This window comes from Vombatus ursinus, unplaced genomic scaffold (genome assembly GCF_900497805.2).
Source record: "Vombatus ursinus unplaced genomic scaffold, bare-nosed wombat genome assembly UNPS02011767.1, whole genome shotgun sequence".
NCBI lineage: Eukaryota > Metazoa > Chordata > Mammalia > Diprotodontia > Vombatidae > Vombatus > Vombatus ursinus.
Genome location: NW_020951545.1, coordinates 4,871,392 through 4,896,407, shown reverse-complemented (window position 1 = coordinate 4,896,407; position 25,016 = coordinate 4,871,392). Strand labels below are relative to the sequence as shown.

General features: G+C 37.0%; 1 protein-coding gene across 1 annotated transcript in view; it reads left to right on the top strand.

Annotated features, from left to right (window-relative positions):
- Positions 1 to 24,565, top strand: part of NECAB1 (N-terminal EF-hand calcium binding protein 1) — a 203,585-nt gene extending 179,020 nt beyond the window's left edge. Inside the window, exons 9-13 of the mRNA XM_027856976.1 lie at positions 3,239 to 3,292; positions 9,759 to 9,871; positions 17,639 to 17,716; positions 19,505 to 19,596; positions 24,330 to 24,565. Of these exons, the coding sequence (XP_027712777.1) occupies positions 3,239 to 3,292; positions 9,759 to 9,871; positions 17,639 to 17,716; positions 19,505 to 19,596; positions 24,330 to 24,358 (366 nt within the window). The 3' untranslated portion in view covers positions 24,359 to 24,565. The remainder of the gene's footprint in view (positions 1 to 3,238; positions 3,293 to 9,758; positions 9,872 to 17,638; positions 17,717 to 19,504; positions 19,597 to 24,329) is intronic.
- Positions 24,566 to 25,016: the final 451 nt, after the last annotated feature.

Here is a 25,016-nt window from a genome sequence, read left to right as displayed (position 1 = left end):
ATTAAATATTTTTAAGTAGGAAGCGAAAGACTCACTCAAAGACTGTTAAAAAAAAAAAAAAACAACAATATGAGCGAACTGATAGCCATAGCCTTGAGAACAGAAAGGAAAGGGCACATTTTGAAGAAATAAGCAATGGAAATCGGTGATTGATTAGATATGGAGACAAGGGAACAGAAAGAATCAAATATGAATCTAAGTTGATGAGTCTAGATGATTAGGATATTGGTGGTCTTAATATCAGAAACTGGCAATACAGAAGAGATAGATGGTTTGGGAAGAAAGATGACAGCTTAGTATGAGTTTGGGATAACAGTAGGCTATCCAATCAGAAATTTATAGTAGACAGTTAAAGATATAATACAGGAGCTCAGAAGAGAGATCCAGATGAGCAATACACCTTGGAGTCCCAACTACATATGGCTAAGAGTTGAATCTAAAAGGATAAACAAGATTTTTGAGGAAGGGAGTTTTGAAAGAATAGAACACAGGCCTGACAAGTGAGCCTTGGGAATTGTCAGTTGTCATAGCTGCCATAAAAAGTATGGCCCAAAGGATGCATCCCCATCTACCCCTCACATGTTGAAATCATATCTATCTCATGCTGGAGCAAGGATCTAACCCACAACTTGCTGCTAATCACTTGTTCACTCTCCATGTCTAATTAAGAATATTCTAACAAATTAAGGCTTCAGAAATTGTTTTCTAGTATTAGAAGACATAGAAATTCAGAATGCCAGAAATATGTTTCATTTCCCATTTCAGACCAGAGAATAAATACAACATATTACTGCATTTTCATTAATTTTAGGAGCATAAATATCTTTGCAAACTTGCCTTTGTTTTGGTGCCTAAAAATAAATTACATACTTGTCTTAAGAAAAAAAATCCTCTAACCTAGGAAATGTTTTCTTCTTTTTGTAATTTTTTAATTCTTTAAATAAATTGATATTGTCATGTACTTCACATTTTTAAAATTTTCTTTGTCTTTTGTTCTTTTGTTAAGAATTTAAATTTAAGAAATATATCCAGGAAATGTGCAGAAAGTAGATTAAGCAGTGGTTTCTGCCATGGGTCTCTTGCTGTGTGGGTCTCAGTATTGGATACCTCTTGGAAAGAATGTCAGTACACGTTCAGATTTTTTCCTTCACCTTATTTTGTCCTATGCCAAACCAGGCCTTTCCATAAAAGCTATTTGATTTTCTGGTGGTGAATGAGCATATTTTATTTACATGCTGATTCACCTTGTTTGCTGATATTTAACACATACTGTGATAGTCCTTTTTAAAAAGATACACAAGGTATCTTTCCTCACAAATGAGCATTTATTGTGACCCTTGCATCTTAAGGCTATGGCCTCACACTGCACAGATGAACAAAATGAACCTTTCCAAACTTCCTTTCTACAATACAATATGTTGTCATCAGTCATTTCTTGCTTCTATCCCACTAATCTCCAAGCACAGGCAGAAGGACCACTTAGCATGTTGTGAAAGTATTCCTACTTAGGTACATGTTGGACTACATAGCCACAGAGGACCCTTTCAACTCTGAGATTCTATAATTCCATGAAGACGTAATTGGTCTTCACAGAAACAGCTACTAGTCTCAGCTATATGTAATGAAATTGAGCCTTAAGTTTACATGGACCAGGTCACTCATGAGCACCTTTGTACATCTCACTCTCTTGGGTGCCATGATGCCAAATGTTTTGGCTACATCACACCAGAATGAAATACAAGACTTGCTCTGATGTACCTGTGATCTTACTGATCTAGATACTTCTTCACACAATATAGATTACAATTTATTTGTGTCTTCTCATCCCACATACAACTCTCGTATCTATCTTCCTATGCATCCACAAATGGGAATGTACCAATGTACTGGGCATCTTCCTCTAGCTGTCTCAACATCATATGGATACCAATGGACCCCATAGATCATTCAATAATTATCACTCACTCTCCCTATGCGCCCACTTTCCCTATATAACTATTTTCATCCCAATTTCATATTTTTGGTGACATGCTTCATTTAAAATGTGTCACAACCTACTCAAACTTACTATGTATCTTTCCATTGCCTTTTGGGTGACCTTCAAGATCAATTTGTATAGTATTCCATGACTTGCAGCCAGATACTATTACCAGAAGAATATTGTTATTTAAAAGAGAACTCTGTTTCATGGAATAGTTTGGGGTCATCAAAAGAAATGTTCAGTTTCTAAAGGACATCCAGACCACTTTCCTATTCAATTTTAGGTCCAATTTATTGTTCATTTCTAGATTCCAAGATTCAAGTGCACAAGATGATTGTTGGACCACAGTTCTTTGGCAGGTGTATAACTTTGCCTGAGTTTGTGCTTGGCTAACAGAGCTTTTAAGAACCTAGGGTCAACTGCATGCCCTGATGAGCCATTGGAAAACTTTAGTGAAGGAATATCTTCTTTTAGCTTATAAACGAGTGAAAAGTTCCTCATTCCAACAGCCTAATACCAGTTCTCTTCATACATCTTGAGATTATAAGACTTTTGTTTCATGAAACATTTATTAAGTACTTACTATGTATGGTAGACTGATCTAGGTATTGTTGATACATGGTTCCCTGACCTCCCTGGTGTACATAGTTCCCTGCCCTCATGGAATTAATAATTTAGTAGAGAGATACATATACACAAGTTATATATGATACAATTTAAAATGTGGTAAGTACAAAAGAAAGGTCAACCAGAGAAGGATGAAAGGCTGGGGAATCAGGGAGGATTTCATGGAGAAGGTGGCACTTAAGCTAACTAGAGAAGGAAGAAACCTGGAGGGAATCAGTTCTAGAAATTGAGGACAGTCTGTCTTTCTTGTTGTTGGCCCGTCATTTTTCAGTCATGTCTGACTCCATGTGACCTTAGTTGGGGGGTTAGTGGCACAGATACTGAAATAGTTTGCATTTCCTTCTCTAGCTTATTTTACAGATGAGGAAACTGAGGAAAACAGGGTTTAAGTGACTTGCCCAGGATCACACAGCTAGTAAGTGCCTGAGGCCAGATTTAAACTCAGATCTTCCTGACTCCACGCTCAGAGCTCTATCTACTGTACCTCCTTGCTGACAGGTCAGGAAGAAATCCAGAAACAAGTAGCAGCATTGACTCCCCAAAGATTTTTCAAATGTATAATCTTATTCTTTTTATTTAAATGCTAATCCTCTGTGCCATGTCATTTTTTTTCTTCCTCCTAACCATAAGGATCTAAAGCTTGAGCCTCTGGAGGAAGAAATTTGTGAAGGAAATACTAAATCAGTAAGTACACTATTTTCAATTCAAGAAATGGTACAAACATTTACTTTGCATGCATGACTTAACTGATTCCCATGAACTTGTTTGTCTCAGTATAAAACAAGATTGGAAGAGGGCGTGAGCTATAAATCTGAAACATGTTCATTTCATCTGTGCCTCCTTAAGTAGTTATTACTAAAGGCTGACCTGTGGAAGAGCATGTGAATGAAGAGGAAACAATTTATATGCCTAGTGAAGTGAAGTCGTCCAGCCAGGATGGCACCATTTCATGCAGAGAGCTCGAAAGACAGATGAAAGAACCAAAAAAACGTAAAGTTAAAAGAAACTCCAGAGGTCGTGTTTTTAAACCCAGAAGTTCTTAACCTTTTTTGTATGATGGACCCACTGAACAGTCTGTTGAATTTTGTATATCCCTTCTCAGAATAATTTTTTGTAGTTATAAAATAAAAAATACATAAAATATATATTATAAAATATATTCAATTATGTTAAAGTATTTTCACTAGGGTACTGTGCCTTCAGGACCCCCAAATGCAAGAACACTAGGGTCTTAGGTGGCTATATCATCTGAGCCATCTGGGTCTCACACACTAGTTTCCCATTGTTAATGTCTAAGTAAACACGGGTCAAATAGTCACAGTGGGGTTGTATGACTAGTAATGAAGTCAACATCCTACAGCCTTGTTTTTCAGTGTTGTGGGACACTACTTTGTAGCAGAAGGCTTAATTTTTCCAGATTCCATGCATACAGCACCATAACATAGCTGTGTGCTTTGGAAGGTACAAGAATCACGTTTAGAGTTAGTTGGGGATTGGGGATGGAGGTGATATTTAAGTGCCTCGTTAGGAAATCCTGTGAGATTCAGCCAAATTAGCTCCACTCACCAAAACAAGATGGTGGAGTCCCTGAAGTGTTCTGTGTAAATAGCATCTCCAGGATTATTACAGAGGAGGATGAACTTTCATCCTGTTTAGTTAAGGAAATATTGAAACTGGGAGCCTGGGGAAGGGAGAACTGTGGGCTGTTTAAGCCACAATATGTTATCCAGCTACAAAGCCTTAGCAGGAAGCTATGGACTCATAGCTATCCAGCCTTGTTCCTGGATCCTGAATGAGATGAGAAGAGATATAAAAGACAAGTAAATGAAAGGGCAAAGCCCAGTGGAGGTGCTAGAGGACAGAGAGGTTCTTGAAAAGGGTTATGAAAAATCCACACAATGTAGGAAATGCTTAATGGAAAAAAAATGGGGTCTCTTCCTTCTTTTCAACTAAGGCGTTTACTTTTTCAGTTTTTCAGAGTTTAGTCATCAATTTTTAAAAATCAGCTTTTCTGTCTTCCTTACTGTGTCCTGCTGTAACCAGGATGGATATAAGATACAGAAAGAATAAAATGTCAGGTGCTTCTTCTCTGTTGTTCCTCCTCCACCACCACCGCCACCATGAGGACAATTCTCCTCCTATTTCTCCATTCTGATTTTTTCCTTCTTTTAAAGCAGGCATTCTTTACCTGGGGCCTCTTGAACATTTTCCCCAATATTTTGATACTGTATTTTAATATAATTGGGTTCCTTTGTAATCCTATGTATTTTATTTTTATACATTTAAAAACATTCTGAAATTGACAATTTGTGCTGTGACACACAAGAAGGTTAAGAATCCCTGTTTTAAAGACTGGTTTTCTATCTGAGTATTTCTCTTGGTTATCCTAATCTCCATTTTGTGTGTGAATGTGTCTGCTTTTTCTTCTTTTGACTTTCTAGCTTCTCTTGATCACTAGAAAAGTCAATCAGTCAATCAATAAGAATTTATTAAGAGCCAGGTAATATTCCAGGTACTGCACAAGGTGCTGGGAATACAAATAGGAAAAGTGAGGTAGGCCTTACCCTCATGGAAGTTACATTCTGCTTTTTATCCATATTCCAAGAATAGCAGACCTGGGGTCCAATTACAAAATGAAACTGATCCTCCTACTTACTCGCCAATAAATGTCAGGTTCTTTGCTGCCACTTTCTCCAAGTGTAGCTTTCACACCCATGAACCCTCCTGTGAAATAAAAGAGGGCCCTGTCAGACCAAGATACCTTTTAAATAGCCACATAAATGTTAAAAGTTGCCCTTTTAAGCTCAAATTGACTGAGCTGTGCATGTATTCCAGAGCCAGGGAACCTTGAAAATTCAGAGGAGCATCGGTTCCAGATGACTTCTTTTTTAATACTATAAACACTTGGTGTGGCATTACTGCAACTGGAAGCCTGGGGAAGGCCAAATATTAATCATTTAAAAAGCAAAGGCAGAACACTTTAAATGCAGAACATTTAATTTAAAACTTTTTCAGGATGGAAATTACCTTGTCCACAAAAATTCTACTTTGTTGTTTCACTATGGTGAGTCAAAACTGGGTTCTGAAAGTCAATGTCAGTGGAATAGGAATTCTGGCAGTTCCTCCTAAGCTAGAAAGATTTCAAATGTGGTAATGGGTACAGACTGCGCTTGCTACTCAAAGACCAGCACAGCTGAGCACAGAGAGGTTCATTACCAACAGGTTGGCCACCACCAGGTGATTGTGACCCATAAAACAAAAAAAAAGAAAATGGCTTCCATATCTGCATGGCTCCATTCCACCTCTAATGATGGAGTGGCAGAGAAGTTAGAAAAGGGTACTAAAAAGATCTTTAATTTTTGACCATTGTTGGTGTTGTTGAATCATTTCAGTCTTGTCCAGCTCTTCATGGCCCCATTTGGGGTTTTCTTGGCAAAGATAGTGGAGTGGTTTGCCATTTCCTTCTCTAGCTCATTTAATAGATAAGGAACTAAGGCAAAGAGGGTTAAGTGACTTGCCCAGGGTCACACAGCTAGTTAGTGTTTGAAGCTGGACTCAAATGCTCTACTGGACCACCTACCTGCCCTTTTTTGATCATCGGCAAACACTAATTATTAGTATATTAAATATGAGGCCTTTTTCCAACAAACAAATTGATATACTCTTGAAGAAACTGAATCATATCTGTACCTACTTTATTATATGAAATCCTAAGATACAAAGATGCAGTTAAAATTTCCAGGCTTCTTATGCTTCATTCCCCTCCCAACTGTGCATCTTACTCTCCAGACTTTGACACCATGCCCCTTAGTACAGTGCCTGGCATATAGTAAGCAACAGATGGTTGTTGCCTGTCTGACTTCTTCTCAGTTAGTGTGGACACACTTTGGTTGTCTTGTGTTACAGAAAGGGGGCATGAATTTTATAAGGAAGGACAAGGTGTCATTCATATACATCTGACTGGTTTCCTATCTCTGCTTTCATCAGATGTTAGGCACCAATTAGTTAGAAAGAGGGAAGTTTTCAGCATGAGAGATTTCAGATTTTGAGGATTCCAGAGAAGAGTTTACCAGGCAGAAGGACAAGGCTTATCTAGAGCAGAGATAGTTTTGACTGCAAGAAAGAATAGGCCCAGAAAAAAAGAGGTTGTTCAGACTACCACAAGTTATATGTGAGAAATGCGGAAAAAAAGACATCATCAAGGGCATATATCACCAGAAAAGGAGGCTAGTCATGTAGTAAAAATGAGGGATGATGCATGAATAGTCAAGTGTGACCCCAGCTAACTGTGAAATATGAAAGCAACCAGAATTGTCTTCAGGATGTCTTCAGTACTAGTTTGCTATTATTCATCACTGATTGCTTCACCTAAAAATCTCATGGCTTAATTTTTAGAAATAATTATGATGGATTAAAGACCAAGTAGGTACTATATCTTATCTTCAACATCTTATTCAATATATTTTCTAAAAGTTATAAGGTTTTTTCCTTCCAAATTGAGTCTTGTTTTGAAGTGCTAAGGAGTGAGACAAAAGAATGTATTCAGAAAAAATATATTTTTTTCATTTTTCTCTGTGTTCACAAGCAGCTGAGCCACATAATAGCTGAGAAAAATAAGAGCTTACTATTGCAAAAGTGCTGTTTGTAAGATTTGTTGCCACTGTTTCATTTATTTCTCCCAAGAAGTCTTTGAATATATACTGTTTTCCCCACACTGTTGAGAGCAAGATAATAAAACAGATAAAAGGTAATCTGAATGCCTAGGACTCAAAGAAGTTGGATTGTGGCCTTGTCAATAGGTAGAATAGGCCATCACCTGTATGGTATTATTTGATTTCCTAATATTCCCCTCCCCCCAAATAGCTGCACCATGCTTTCTTTAAGTAATTGCACTGTTAAAAGATTTACTCCCTGGGTCAAACATTATCTATACCAAAATCTTATTTAAAATGAAAATATTCCCAGAATAACATTTTTAGTGCAAGGTAATTTATTGAACCTGGGCAACTAGGTGGCACATTGGATAGAGTGCTGGACCTAGAATTAGGAATACTCATTTTTGTGAGTTCCAAGCTGGCCTCAGACACTTACTAGCTGTGTGACCCTGAGCAAGTCACTTTAATCCTGTTTGCCTCAGTTCCTCATCTATAAAATGAGCTGGAGAAGGAAATGGCAAACCACTCCAACATCTTTGCCAAGAAAACCCCAAATGGGGTCATGAAGAGTTGGACACAACTGAAAAACAACTCAACAAAAATAATTTATTGAATCACTTTCCTCAGTGACAGGAGAGACCCAGCTATAGGCTCTGAGAAAGGAGGCACTAAATGAAATGAAGGAAAGGGTCACAGAAAATAAAAATGTGTAATTCTTGTCCTGAGCAGCACATATGGGATAAGCAGGCCTTCACATGATAGTCCTATGTTGCTACAAAAACTATCATGGACTAAACTCCATTCTGGAATATCAATATTTCAATATACTGATGACTTTAACAAGTTCTTAACTATTGATAATTTCATTTAACACAGGCCTCATGTAATAATAGCTAACACCTATATAGTGCTTTAAGGTTTGCAAAATGCTATACATGCATCATTTTATCTTCACAACATGCCTGGGAGGTGGGAGCTATTATTATTCCTATTTTACAGATGAAGAAATTGAGGCTGAGAGAGGTTGAGTGACTTGCCCAAGGTCACCACAGTACCTATCTGAGGAAGGATTCTTCCTAAGCCCAAGTCCAACACTCTTACTCACTACCACCTTGCTGTCTAATCTAACTCAATGTTACCTTGCATAGGGTCTATTATCGGGGGCTACTATATAAATTGGCATTACTAATTATTTAGTAAAATAGGTTTGAGAATTTTCTGATTAAGAAAATTCCATAAGTATTCAACAAGTCTTTTTTTTTTCTTTTTAGACAGTCTATAGCATGTGGTGCTCTTTACTGAGATGCTCTCAGTGGCTACAACATACACTAAAGCACTTTTTCTTATATTAAAAATGGATGGGGTTTTAGTTAATTTCTCTGTTATAGCCACTGGGACCTGAATTCAGAGCTTTTGGGCATAATAGCTTTATTTATTTTATGATTTATTATTTTTATGGGGTTGATGATTTTCTTTTTTTATTTTAAAGTTTTCTTTGCTCATTGGTAGGTAAGTCTGAGTGATGCAGAACATACTATACAGTTAAAAATACAGGTCAGTCCAGCAACCAGTGTATAGTGGAGAAAATGAAGACTGCTCTGTAGAACCACAGCCCCATTGGGAAGGTAGTGATAAAGACCTTGCTTTTATTTTTGAGAAAGACACAGAATTTTTTTTTCTTTACTTTTTTCAAACCTATCTGTGCAGACTAATGACTTTGAAACTGGAATCAGTCACAGATGCAGACTGAGGTCCCCCGCTTTCGGGAAAGTCCTGAAAAAGTCTTCAATTTCCCAAACCACCTAAAAGGGAAATTGAAGTTGTTTTACAAATGATACACAGAGTAGGCACCCTCAGATTTGGTGAATGACTCACATGCAGAGACAAAATTCATTAGGAAAGGAAGCTAGGTGGCACAGTGGATAGAGCACCTGGCCCCAGGGTCAGAAGGACCTGAGTTCAAATTCACCCCCAGACACTTGATACTTACTAGCTGTGTGACCCTGAGCAAGTCACAACCCTGACTGCCTGGCCAAAAAAAAAAAAAAAAAAAAAAGCATTAAAAAAGGAGGCTATACAAAGTGTCCTAAAAGTCTTAATGCAGTGTCAAATAAGTAAAACTTAACTTAAGCTTTGGGGCACCTTGTATATAAGTAAAAACTATATCTATCTATGTGTGTATATGTAGGTATGTATGCATGTACATAAATACATGTACACATAAATATATACATATAAAAGCATTATATAGCATGTGTGTATATATGTGTCTATATATATATATAGACACATATATATGTACATCTGTGTGTGATAGCTTTTGTGCCATTTTACAAGTTGGGGTATTCACCAGCAATAGACAGGACATCATCACAAATGAGACTACCCAGCTAATTGACAAACAAGCATGGGATTGGAAGCAGACATCATGGAAGGATGGGAAGCAGGGGTGGGACAGGCTAATGTAACCATTGTTCTGATTTAATACCCCACAGCATATCCTCCTTGTTCAGCGTCAGATGTCTGTGGTAGAGGAAGACTTGGAAGAATTCCACCTGGCTCTGAAACAGTATGTGGAAAGTGCTTCCTCGCAGAGTGGGTGCCTATAGTAAGTAATCTATCACACACCAGGGAGGCGTACAGTGCATGCCAAGTATTTCTTTTTATCCTCAATAAGGGTAGGTGTATGAAAGGCACATCTTTTTAAATGGGTTCTTAGAAAAGTCAATGTTTAAGCCATGCTGACAACTCGAGGCCTTCTATCTCCTGTTGCTTAAAGCTCTTAACTAAACATGTGCTACACTGCCCTTGGTCTCTGCCCTGATTTTATCATAAATTGCACATTGTTAGAAATGTGAGGCTTAGGGAATCAGGTGTGGATCAGGACTTAGGGTTGGGTGAAAGAAAAGGAGAAGAGGGTTTGAGATCATCAAGGTCCCACCTATGCATTCTGCCAAGCCTGATGGAATGATACCCAACTGTTCCTGGGAGACGTGGGATATCTCAACCACAAGTGTACCCAGCCATAACTGTTCTCTTGGCAGTCTGGCCCAGTAAAGATTCCAACTGCTAAGAACTGCAAAAAAAATTTTGTAAAATTCCCTCAACTACCCCCTTCACAATTTTCTAGCTGGTGTCCGTCAGTTATCACTACTATGTGCCAGACACCGTGCTCCGTTATAGGGATACAATGAAAGGCAAAAGATGGCCCCAGCTCTCAAGAAGCTCACAGTCTAATGAGAGAGACAACATATAAACAACTATGTGCAAATAAGCTACATGTAAAGTAATTTGGAAATAATCAACAGAGGGAAGGCACTGGAGTTAAGTAGAATTGGTGTCTAATAGAAAGAGTACAGTAGAAAGGCAGCTAAGTGGCACAATGGATAGAGACCAACACTCATTCTCCTGAGCTCAAATCTGATCTCAGACACTCACTCACTATCTGACCTTGGGCAAGTCACTTAACCGTTTGCCTCAGTTTCCTCATCTTTAAAATGAGCTGGAAAAGGAAATGGCAAACTACTCCAGTATCTGCCAAGAAAACCCCAAACGGGGTCATGAAGAAGAGTTGGACACAACTGAAAAATGACTGAACAACAAACAACTGAAAGAAAGAGTGATAGATTTGAAATCCGAGGGCCCAACTTAAAATCCTGGCTCTCATTTATCAGCTATGTGACCATAGGCAAATCACAACCTCTCCGACCCTCAGTTTCCTCATCTGTGAGATAAGGGGATTGAACTGTATGACGGGAAACCAAGGGAAACATTTAAGAATGAAAAACCAAGAGGTGTATGGAGAAAGGATGACATATAGTTTGAAATTGTATAATCCAGTCACTTGAATTCACCCTACACATAGCTGCTGAAATAATCTTGAAACACTGCTTTCACAAGATTATAATAATCATAATAAATGACATGTATATGACACTTTAACAGGGACAATTCTATAGGATACTAGAATCAAGTAGCAGTAGAGACATGGCTTCTATTGCAATTCTTGTCCTTCTATGGTTTCAATAACCACAAAATGGATTTTTTCCTCTAAGCAATTGGGGTTAAGTGACTTGCCCAGGGTCATGCAGCTAGTAAGTGTCAAGTGTTTGGTCTGAGGCCAGATTTGAACTCAGGTCCTCCTGACTTCAGGGCTGGTGCTCTATCCACTGCACCACCCAGCTGCCCCTTAAACATAAAGAAATGGAAGCTTATTTCATGCATCAAATAAAATGATGGATAGAATGTCTTCCCTTTAATAGAGTGGAATGGGCTAGTTTTGGGAGGTAAAAGGTCCTTTCTCACTGGAAGTCTTCAAGTGAAGAATGTTTACTTACTGGGTTTGTTGCAGAAAGGACTCTTAACCAAATATGAACTAGATTAAATAACTGCTAAGGTTCCTTTCAACTCTGAAATTCAGCGATTCTAGAATTTGAAAATTTCAATTTTTTAGCCTGTCCTCTTCTTTAGCAGGACAAGTATGATTGTTAGTGGTTCTTCACTCCTTTTTGATTGGTAGAGCTTTTACTCATTTCTTACTTTTATCATGACTATCCCAAAATAGCCAACTGTCAGAAACTGAACTTCAGAGAAATGGAACCTGAACCAGAAAGAATACTAATCAGCCTATTCAAACTCAATTTTCCACTTGTACCATTTGATTAGTTCTCTTGATGGTCACTAATGACATCAGCTTTAGTCTAATTCACTTCACATGATTGGCCCATTCTTGACTGCTGATTAGGGTGCCTTTACATAGCTATGAATCCCATCCTTTGCCATGTATCTGCTTTATCTTCACTTTCCCCTTCCCTTTTAGTAGGCTGATTGCATTTTTAAGAGTCTTAAGTCTTTTTAGTACCAACCACTTTCTTCTCTCCTTGCTAAGTCACTGCCCCACTGCTAGCAGCGTGGGGGCCCCCTTAAGTACAGAACCCAAAGTAACTACCTTGATAACTCAAAGATGTTGCTGAGTCTTAAGTTAGGTCTGAGGAGAAAAGGAATTAAAAGCTAAGGTAGGTGCATGAACAAAAGCTTGGAATTTCCAGGTAAGTAAAGTTTCCAAATAGCTATAAGATGATCCTTAGAGTTCTGAGCCATTATGGATGTACATTTTTCTATCACACATTTAACCTTTTCTTGGTGAGTCAATACCATCATAATGACTATAAATTATTGTTCTTCACAGTAATACAGCAATGGACTTAGAATCTGGAAGATCTGCATTCAGATCCTGCCCAGACACTTACTAGCTTTGTGATTCTGGACAGGTCACTTAAACCTCTCTTAGCCTCAGTTTCCTCATCTATAAAATGAGGATAACAATAAAACAAGAACTTACCTCCCAGGTTATTGTATGGATCAAATGACATAATATATGTATTAAAGCACTATCCCCCGAGGCATCCATGATGTCAAAACTTTCTTCATAACAACACTAAGATGTTTAATTTTTATTATGGTAAACATTAATAGATACAATCCACATAAACAAAAGTTCTTTGAGGGAAGGGGTCTCAATAATTTTTAAGAATGAAAAGGAGTTCTCAGACCACAATGTTTGAAAACTGCTGCTTTACATCATTATCTCATTTTATCTTTATAGTATATAGTGTATAGTATAGTGTGTAGTGAAATGCTTTCTATAGATATCCCCATTTTATAAGTGTCAGAGGAAAGATTGGAATACAGGTCTCATCTGACTCCAAGTTCAGCGTTCTTTCCACTCATTTACTTTTCTGATTGTAACAGAATCACAGATTTAGAATTAGAAGGGACTCTAAATGAGTAACTGGGGGCCAAGGAGGTTTAGGAATTTGCCCAAGGTAACACGAGTGGCAGAACTGGGATTTAAAGCCAAGTTTTCTTGATGCTACATCTAGTGTTCTTTTCACCACACTCTGCTTGTCATCTGCCAAATGTGAGTGTTGGTGTCAACGATGACTAAGGTCATTTACAACTCTGAATCCTATGATGAACCAAATGAGTAAAACAATGAAGACTAAATGGAATGAAATTTTCATAAGAATAGTAAATAACTTGATAAGGCTCTCTCCCTGGTAAATCTGAGCCTTTTGTTACATCTTTCCTGGCTGACTTATACTAGATTTGCCTATGGGAAAAGATATATAGATACAGATATGTAAAGGTAAAACCTATAGAACAGAAATAACTGGGCAAAAGTAGTAAAAGAAAAAGTGGTTGGTTGGTTATTGTCCTTCATATTCAGAGGATCAAAATGACATCACTATATTGGGGTCAATGTACAGTGTGTATGGTCCGTGTGACCATTTGGGAGGGAGATGTCTCTAAATCTAAAACTTATGTGTATCATAGTGTCACCTAGTGGTCACTTTTAGATAAATCACTTTATTTTAAAAAAAAACTCATAATGAAAACGGATCTTTGAGTTTATCTAATCCAATCTCCTGTGCAAATCACTTGATGCTATTTGCCTCAGTTTCCTTGATATGTAAAATGAATTGGAGAAAAAAATGGCAAACTACTCTGTTATCTTTCCCAAGAGAACCCCAAAAGGGGTCACAAAGAGGAGGACATGACTGAAAGGCTGGAACAACAATCTGATGTTCCTATTTTAAAGAAGAAACTAAGGCTCAAGGTCATGTAGATCATAAATAGTGCCTAGGTTTACTAATCTGAAAATTAAGGAAAGTCTCTGTAGGAATGTGCACACTCTAGTTTCCTGAAATAGTCTTTGTTATTTTCTCAACGATTCAGTCTGTCTCCCAATTAGAATAAATCAGTACATGATTTCCTTTTAAAGACACTCACTTGTCCTCCAATTGAGGGCACCTATAAAACAGAAGTTGTCTCCCTAGGACAATAGTAAAAGAACTACAGTTCCCAACTACCCAACTACCATTCACACTTAGCTCATGTTTAGAAAAATATGAGCTCCTTTGGATAAGAAACATTTCCCTAAGTCTTAAAAGTAAACATTATTAGATATTCAATTTATAGAATTGTGTTCAATGACCTAAATTTCAAATAATGAGTATCATACTGCAGATGGAAAAAAAGTTTCACTGACAACTGACACCCAAAAATATTTTAATATTTTAAACTGCAAGATAAAAGTGTTTGCATTTCCTAATTAAGCACATCAATGATGTACATGTTACAACATAATCATTTTTGCATTGTTCAAACCACTTATACAAAATTTCCAAAAATTGGAAATCTATGTATATTAATCTTGATGGTGAAAGACATCATTTGAGTAATACATAACTCACATTTATATGACAAAATGTTATCATTTTCTTTATAACTACCCAAAATGCAAGTCTAACTATTCTCATTTCACAGAAAATGAAATTAAGCCTTGAAGATGTGAAGTAGTCACACAGCTAGTCAAGGGGCAGATACTGGATTGGGCCTTGCTCTGCCAGCTCTCCAGACACTGCTCTTTCCATGACACCACTTTGATGTTCCTAAATATTGTATTTTAAATAAAATTAAATGAGGGTGTAGTAAGTGTAAAGTGATAGCCTTGATTAACAGGTCATTTGGGTACAAAAATAGTTTTAATAAGAATCATCTTAAGCTAAGAGCAGTTTAGAAGTTCTGGTCTCCTTGGGATGGAACAATGGTGGTGATAGCAGAAGAAGAAGAGGAGGAGGAGGAGGAGGATCTTGTTTCAAGTAAAGGGACCAAGGCTTAGACTAAACTGTGAGGAAGGCTGTACCTCCTGAAGTCTCGAGGTCTGCCAGAAAACAGCTCCTTTTTTTTCCTGAGGAGGGAATCAAACCAAGAGAGGCAGAGGTATCTATCAAGGGTCTTTCTGGGAACCTCTACCCCACTCCCAAAACTCCCCCGAATGAAAATGAGGGTGTACCCAATAGAGTCAATCAGTCTATAAATATTGAGTAAGCGCCTGCTATGTGCCAGGCACTGTGCTAAGACAATAGACAGTCCCTGCCCCCAAAGAGCACACGGTCTAATGGGGGAACACAACTCATAAAAAAGCAGCAGAATGGGGTGAAGATTAGGGGATGCAGGAGAGAACATGACAAAAGACCAAGAGGAGTGCAGCCCACTGGGAAATGATGGCTGTCCTCTTTAAGTGGAGAATCTGGGAGAGCTCTCCACTGTCCAACTTGAACCCTCTCCAATCACAGGGAGAAAGGGATCCCAGGGGCAGAGGGTACTGAGGACATCGAGTTTCAGAGTTAATGTTATCTTGCAGGACAATGTGTTAGAGGTGAGGCAGCAGGAATACATATCCTAAAACACATCCCCAGACATTTTATTTTTACATTGATTAAAAAGTTTCTGAGATCTTTATCACTACAACTCTTCACCAATAGTGCTATTACTAAAATAGTGTGAGTCAACGAGGTATAAGTAAAAAGAGCACTAATTAGGAGTTTGGACTTATAAGTTCTAGCCTAAGATCTCCAAAACAATTTTAAGAGAAGGCTGGATGACCACTAATCAGGGATGTCCTAGAGGGGACTCTTGTTGCTCAGTCATGTCCAATTCTTCGTGACCCCATTTAGGGTTTTCTTGGCAAAGATACTGGAGTAATTTGCAGTTTCCTTCTCCAGCTCATTTTCCAGGTGAGGAAACTGAGGCAAATAGGATTAAGTGATTTGCTCAAGGTCACATAGCTAATAAGTATCTGAGGCCAGATTTGAACTGAGGTCTTCCTGACTCCAGACCCAATACTATCCACTGGACCATCTAGCTGCCCCAGAAGGGAAGCTTAGCCAGGTATGGTTTGGATTAGATGATTTCTGAGGTCCATTCCAACTCTTGAGATTCTGTAGTTTGGCGATGTTTGATCTCAGACAAGTCATTTACCTCTGGACTTTCAACTATAAAGTGACAGACTCAGTTACATCATTCCAGATCTAAAAACCACATTTCCATTGAACATAAGCTCCTTGAGAGTAGGTATTATTTCAGTCTTTATGTCCCCAGCACCCAGCACAGTGCCTGGTACATAGCAGATGCTTAATGTTTTGTTTTTTGTTTTTTTTTAAGATTTTACTGGCTAAATTTTAACTTTATTGGCTAATTTATAAATTTTATTAGCCAAATTTATAGAGCTAGATTGTAAGCTTCTTGAGGGCAGGGTTCATGTCTAATTCATTTTTGCATGTACAGCAGATAGTACAATGCCTTCCTTATATCTAATGAATGCTGAATAAATGTTTCTTGACTATCAAGTCACACTAGATGGGTTATTCTCTGCATTACTGGCTGGAATACTCACATCCATGAGTTAAACCCATTTGAGCATATATAAATTGTACCCTAATTATAAACATGTGTATTTATGCCATCAGATGCTTCCAACTTCAGGATTTTACAGCTTTTAATTGTTTATATCTCTTTACTGATGATTATTGTATACTAAGAACTGATCAGTGAACTAGAAACAAGCAGCTTTCACTTGCCTTGAAGATTGTGTATTTGCAACTCATGAAAATGGAGGTAGGAAGCTATGTATTTAAAATTTAGGGGGAATGTTGTCTTCCAGACAATTATATTGCACTGAGGCCAATTTTAAAACTTAGGATCCAGGACAATTTTTAAAAATCATGATAACTGTCTTCTTCAGACAGAATCACTATCACAGTGTTTCCATAATAGGAACAAAAGCCAACCTTAAGATTTGAGTCAGCCTCTGTAAACACATCACTATACCTAATGAACAAAGATAATGCCATTTGTCCCTAAATTGCTCAAGTCTGACTCAAAACAAGGTAGTCAATTCTCCAACAGAGAAGCTCCAATTCTTCCAATTTAAGTTGGTTTCCTGTCTAGTCTAGGCTACCTTTCAATAATTTAAACTTAACAATTTTAAGTCTAAAAACTACCATGTCTGGTCTCTGCAAAGTTGTGATTCATTTCTCCTGACCTGCAATTTCATGTGTAATATTCCCTCCACAGAAGTGTATTGGCAACTTTTCTGTAATTTATAATCTTCAAGAGTTTACCGGGGTTCTAAGCAATTAAGTACTTTAGTCCCCTGGTCACATAGGTAGGATGTCAGATGCAGGACTCAGGTCATCAGGACACTAAAGCCTGCCCTCCACACCACATATTGCTTCTACAGGCTGTGTCTACCCGATCCCAAAAGAAAACAGAAAAATTCAAGTTAAAAAAAAAACATCATACAGGTATCTGGAACAATTTTTTAAACTGAGTATTTTTTCATCCACATACCATGGTTGAGATCATTCCCTTCCGTAAACCTGTTTCCACACATATAAAATGGGAATACTACCTTACACTGACAAGATTTTTGTATGCTAAATATGTGAACTATGATTATGATACATACAGATATAGTTTTGTTTCTTTGAATCCTTCAGCTAACTGTATTTTTTCTTTTTTAATTCAGTGTTTCTATTCAGAAGTTTTCAAATGAATCTCGCTTTATAGTTTATGAGTTCTGGGAGAATAGCAGCATGTGGAATAGGTAAGTCAAGAGCGAGTTCAGTTTTTATGTACAGACCAAAAAAGTAGGTGTGATTTCAGAAGTGCTGGGAAGATACCTCTATTACCTGGTACGGGGATGGGCAGCTATGAAGAATGAAAGAATAATACTGGGACTAGCAAAAGAAAAAAAAAAGAATCATATATTTTGCCTAAGGATAGCCCTGAAAAAGATACTGTTATACTTGGTTTTTAATGAACACTCCAAAACCACCCAGGCCCCCCCAATCCAGATGCTTCTGAGGAAGTAAAAATATCACATGGAAACAAAATGAAGGCAGACCCCAGTATTTCTGGAAATTCATGGTTTCACATTCGCCAAGTTTTCTTAGTTTTCTAGATTCTCCACCAATGTTTCTTTGGTCTTGTGGTCATGTAGTTCCCTGGCCTTGAAACAAACTTATAGTATTATACTATGAGAACAGCCCATATTTTTCTTTTTCTTACAAAATATAAGAAGCCACATCCACCTCCATACACATACAATTTAACCTACATATGTTTGATGTAAGTCAGATGTAGAATGGACTTCGAGTTGAAACCCATTTTGCAGATGAGAAAATCAGGTCAGAGAGGATTATTTACCCAAGGTAATGAAGGTACACAAGTAAGAGAACTGGAATTTGAACCCAAGCCTTCTGACACTAAATTCCACATTCTTTCCACTGCACCATACTACCTCCTACTCTGATGCCTCTGTCTTGTGGAGGCAGTTCTCAAAGGTTATATCAGCAAAGTATTAGTTTTGCCATGTTATAGCAACCTGGAAAGGTTCCAATACAGGTCTGGTGACACATTGCTTTATTCAGTGGCCTAACTAAACCAAAGATGCTACTTCTCAGGTTGGTCACTGGGTGATTTTTTTTTTTTAATGGTCATAGCACCTCATGAAGACTGCCTCTGTTAAGCCATGGGGGAATGGCAAACTATGTTGCACTCACACCAATGGTACCATACATCTTTTAAGCATTTGAAGTATAATGTGTATAGCCACAAATATTTTCCCCTCAGGCTATATAAAAGATTAGAGAATGAAGACTGTCAATTTAGAAAAGAATGGGTCTCATTATAACATGGAATATGCGTAAAAAGATCACAAAATTACACTTAACCTCTTTCTTTTCAGCCTCTTGCCTGCAAGCCTAAACTCTTCAGGACAGGTTTAAAAACAAAGCAAAACAAAATAAAAAATGAAAACTCCAAGGATGAAATCCGTAACATCACGTGATTTTTGTTATTTCAGTCATGTCCAACACTTCATGACTCCATTTGGGGTTTTCCTGGCAAAGATACTAGAATGTTTTGTCATTTCCTTCTCCAGTTCATTTTCCTGATGAGGAAACTGAGGCAAACAGGATTGTTAAATGACTTGCCCAGAGTCACACTGCTAGTGTCTAAGGCCAGATATGAACTCACAAAGTTGAGTCTTCCTAACTCTAGGCACCCTATCCACTTCACCACCTAGCTACCAATCTCATATAGTAGCCTACCCCAATATTTAATCAAGATGTTTTCCACTTGTTTAAACTTAATCTTGCTAAAACTTAAGTGAATTTCCTAGTGTTCCACCTCCACTAGAGAATTCAGATTCTCTTGATTATCATTCACGTATCACTAGTCTTTCAAGCCAAATGACCCTCAAAAAATCCTGTTATTCAGCTCTTTTCATATCTAATCCTATGGTACATATGACTTTAGTCTCTGTTGTATTTTATTTTGGAAAAATTAAAAAGATAAATGAAAATGCACTGACATGTAATTGTTTATACAGCCACCTTCAGATGAATTACAGCAAGGCATTCCAAAGGAGCAATGTGGATTTCTTGGAAACTCCAGAACTCACGTCTACTATGCTAGTTCCTGGTAACTATGCTGGCTTTACCTCTCTTAGTTTTTGCATGTTGTTTTATCTCCCCCGCCCCCAAGTACTATCATTTTCTTCCATACTACCTAGTGATTTGTTTTTCATATCCTTTCCCTCCAACTCAAATGTCCATTTAGGAAAAGCTTTGTCCATGATTCTTAGAATTATGAGGAATCAGTACATGAGCAGATGCTTCCTTACAAAATAAAAGTGGCTTATATTCCAATATAGGTCAAAATGGTATTAGAATAAACACCAAGATTTTCCAATTCTCTCATACTGTAATTTTATACAGTGAATTAGGTGATAGGCTAGAGTTTGTAAATGTTATGGAGAGATTTTCATTATGAGTATTTGGTGAAATGGAATTTCAAATGTACAGTTTGGAGGGAATGAGAAAAAAAATTAAAGTATATAATATTCCAAAGGTTTCAGGCCTCTCTTAAGCTAACTTGAACCTCACCTTCAAACCAAATGTGGAATCTCTGGAGCCCGATAATTAAATGTTTGAGATTCCTGCTGACAGACCTTGCCAGACCATTTTTATTTATCTGTAGGGTCTCAGTTATAGGTTCAGTATTGGCCTGGAGAAAACAAACTCAATGAATGCACAGTTCTGGGTATTCTCTCTAAATATCAAGAATAAGCTTCAAATAGCAAGTCATATCGCATGTGGTTAAATCAGTTTGTGGCTTCATAATTTCACTCAACTCTGGATACTCTGAAGCTCAAGGGAAGGTGAAGGTGAGAATTAGTGAAGCAAGCAAACGAGATTGAAACTCTTCATCTTTAGCATAACTATATTAGACTTAAACATTATAATATAATGAAGTCCACTGGGGGCATGAGAAGAGAAAGCTTGTAATATAGATTCCTTTCATGTTTTATAATTTTTCTATACATCTGTGAATATAATGCATTAGCTGATAAATTTCTCAGGTAACTAGCGCTATCTTCACACCTAGAACATATCTTTGGGATAGCTGAAACATCCTAGGAGTACTGATACAAGATTTCATGGTCCTTTATCTTTACCACTATAGCCATTTTCTGCTTCCTACCACCTGGTTCAAGCAATATGTCAGAGAAAGAGTAATCAATCAACAAACATTTATTAAGCATCTACTTTATGCCGGTCACTGTGTTAAGTACTGGGGATATTAAAAGAGGCAAGACAGTACCTGCACTCAAGGGGCTTACAATCTAACGGGTGAGACAACATACAAACATATACAAAGTAAGCTACGTACAGGACATGACGGACAATTAACACAAGGAAGGCAGCAGAATTAAGAGTTTGGGCAAGGCTTCCAATAAAAGATGGGATTTTAGTTGGGACTTAAAGGAAGCCAGGTAAGTCAGTAATTAGAGCTGAGGAGGGCCTGCATGGGGGACAGCCAGAGAAACATCCTAGAACAGAGGTGGAGTGTCTTGCTCATGGGACAGCCAGGAAGCCAGTGTCACTGGACTGAAGAGTACCTATCTGGGAGTAAGGTAAAGGTAAGAGAGGGCTAAATTTTGTATTTGATCCTGGAGTCGATAGGAAGTTTACTGAATAGTTTCAGTAATTTATGATTAGACCTGTGTGCTCAAAAAATCACTTCAGTGGCAAAATGGAAAATAGATTATAGTAGAAAAAACTTGATGCAGGCAGACCCCACTAGCAGACTATTACAATAGCCCAGGCACAAGGTAATAAAAGCCTACACTAGAGTGGTGACAATGTCAGAGAGAAGGGAGTGTATGCAAGGCATGTTGCAAAGGTGAAATTACAGGCCTTAGCAACAGAATGGATATGCACTGGGAGACTTGCTGGGTCAGGAGATGAGTGCCACAATAAGCCATGTTACTACTGAATGAGCTATTAATATTGAATGCCTTACAAATCACAGATGATGGGGCAGCTAGGCGGCACAGTGGATAGAGCACCAGCCCTGGATTCAGGAGGACCCGAGTTCAAATCCAGCTTCAGACACATAACACTTACTAGCTGTGTGACCCTGGGCAAGTCACTTAACCCCACTGCCTAGCCCCCCCCAAAAAAAATCATAGATGACAACTGGGTATATAAAGTAAATATAGAAAGAAAAACTTAGAAAAAAGAGAAAGGTAATAAGGGATTAGGAAAATTAAGAGTATGGCAAGAACAAAGGAATTTGAATAAATCTAACAGGCAACTTGGTACAACTACTTCATAAAAAGTTATTTTCAATAAACTATTAAGATATATTATTGTCACACTGTCTTACTCTAGTAATTATTTTGTTTCTGGCTTTAGAAAGGTTGAAATAGAAAGAAAATATATCACACCCTCTAAAAAACTGTAGTCATTAAGCGTTTATTAAGCACCCACTATTTGCTAGACCCTAAGCTAAGTGCTGGGGGTATGAAGAAAGGCAAAGAGACAGCCCTCAAGGAGCTGATAATCTAACTCGATCTCTTCTTCTTTCAACTTCAAATAAATGTGATTTAATGCTGCTTAATAAATTTTGCTGCTATCTAGCATTATTTTTCCCAATTTCAACTAAGGGTATTCCAAGTTAACAGATGAAGAAGGGAAAAAGTCAATCTTGGTCAATACTAAGGTGGTTCTCCATTTCCTACCACTAATTTCAAAACTTTAATTAGCTTTAAATAGATTTCCTATTAGGTTTTGCTAAACTTGTTTAATATTAATTTTCATATAGCTGTATGTTTAGCAAGCACAATAGTTTAAGTAAATTTGGTATAAAGGTATAAATGCCAGAACTTCAATTTGAAGAGGCATACCTTTTGCATTAGCCAGTTTTTCTTAAAATAATTACTGTGTATATATATTAAAATAGGAAACAGAAACATTTGGCAAATACACAGCCCATATATGCATATATATGATACCTAAAAACCTTATATTAAAATGTGTAAAGGATAATAAGACCACCATTAACAAACAGGTGAGAAGCATAAAATACTCATTTTATGTGATTCTTTAAACCCAGGAAGCAATCTTATTTTCAATAAAACTACCTTTCTCCCAAGACTGCTGGGCTGCCCAAGTTACAATATAGGGGCAGCTAGGTAGCACAGTGGATAGAGCACCAGTTATGGAGTCAGGAGGACCTGAGTTCAAATCCAGCCTCAGACACTTGACACTAGTTGTGTGACCTGGGCAAGTCACTTAACCCTAACTGCCTCGCCAAAAAACAAACAAACAAAAACCAAAAAAACTAAGTTGCAATATAAGGAAATAAAGCAACCCTATTACAGGCATGAAATTACAAACTAATATTTATTTTACTGGTTTATAACTATTATAGGATACACATCACATACTGTGGGTAAAATATTTGATATGTTGCTAACTGTGGACCCTAAAGAAGATACACAAGAGGATAGCCAAAGGTAGGGATGGAGAAGATACTCGTTATTCAGAACAAACAATCATAAACCTTTATTTTATATCTGGTTCTACACTATATACAGAATTAATATTATGAGAGATTAATTAGTACATATTTCATATAATAGTAAAGATGGAAGCAGATACCACAAGAAAGTTCATACAACATACCAGCAAAATACTGTTTTTGGCTGGTTATATGCACTCTGGCCATGTCTTTCCTATGACAAGTCATCCGTTATATCTGTTAACTACTGCTTTCCAGTCACCATCAAATGATACATGGTGCACTAACTTTTTTTTAACCTGTTTCTACTATAGAGGTCTCTTCCACTCTATTTCAAGAGCACATATGAAACATAACATTTTAAATAATTCATGTGTACATTGATAAATTAAGAATATTAATGTATTTTGCACAATCTGAATCCTTAAACTTAAGGAATTTTCATGTTGAAGTCGTCACATTATATGGAAACTACTGGTATTTTGAGATACAAGAGGCTAATTCTGTTAGACACCTTAAATAATATATATGTGTCAATACCTGAGTTTCCTCACTGGAAGTTCCCTACACAGAGAAAATCACAGAACTGGTCCAAAAATAATGATAATAATAATCTATGCCAAACAAATATGAAAGCTGTTGCATTTGCCTATGGAACCAGAAGATCTTTAGGTGGAAGAAAATTCCTGGGTAATGGAAAATGTTATAAAACCATTAGTAACAGTCTAGTAATCAACTTAATTCCTTCTTTGATCTGTTAGGGAATTCCCCTGCAATGTAATGTGAATATATTTCTAATTTCAAATTTGAACTTAATAAGAGAATTGAAGATACAAAAATTTCACTTAAAACAAACTTTTCTAGCATTCTATGATTGATTCTGTTAGCTTTCATTTTTTTTAATGTTACTATAACATACAGTTCTATTTCTGCAGGGGGGGAACATGGCTCCATTTTCAAGAAGCTTAGAATATCACTAGATGGAAGACATACCACATTCATGTGAACCAATCAAGGCAAAATACAATTATATGGCAAAAAATCATGTAATAGAAAAATGCCCTAGGTGACCAGATTAGAAAGAAAACAGAACTTCATAAAGTACTCTAGGAAGGCTTCAGAGGTGAGACTTACACTTATTTCTATTATTTAATTTACACATAAGCAATCATATATAACCCAAACAATGTGGAGCAAATGCTATAATGAATTTGTTTGGCTTTCTTCCTGTGCATCAAAGGATAGGTGAAATCATTTATTCTCACTCATGTATTGATATTTCACAGAGTAATAAAGTATCAACTATCAAGTTGACTTCATTACTAAAATTATATTTTTCCTTTCAGCTTCATGGTGGGTGCTGAACAACAACTAGATGCCTTCATTGTTCCAAGTAAACAATGAAGTTTACATTTAACAAGCATTATGTACTTATCTGTGGCTATTAATCTACTATATATTTGAATTCAATGTTCCCTTTAACATGTACTTTTTTCTAACCTGTGTGTTCTAGTCCTTCCTTGTGCAAATTTTAGCTAAAATTTTTAAATTTGATTCTTCTGTTAACTATTTTCATGGTAATTATGTTGTTTATATATTGTCCTCAAATACTATATGATTTTCAAAAATATGGTACTCTTCCAAGGTATAGATGTAAAAAATTCTTATCAGAAACAAAATTATGAATATATTGCAGATCACTAAAGGGAAATTTAAGAGGAATTGTTTTACTTCTTCATTGGACACATCCTTTTTGGTCATACATTGTTAAAAATGTTAAATCATGTTATTTGTGAACCTGGATCCTTTGACTTTCTGTGTGAATGGTTTATTCTGTATTGTACTGATTTCTTACTCTTATCCCAAGGTTCCTGGCACCAAAATGTGTATACTTTTTCTGTATCACTTAACTGAATTAATGCATAGAGCATAAAATAGATTTTGATATGTTTGTCCATTATCAAATTATGAGCCAAGTCTTCCTAAAGTGTAAACAAACAATTCCTTGATAACTCAGAGTGCCATTTGATAAG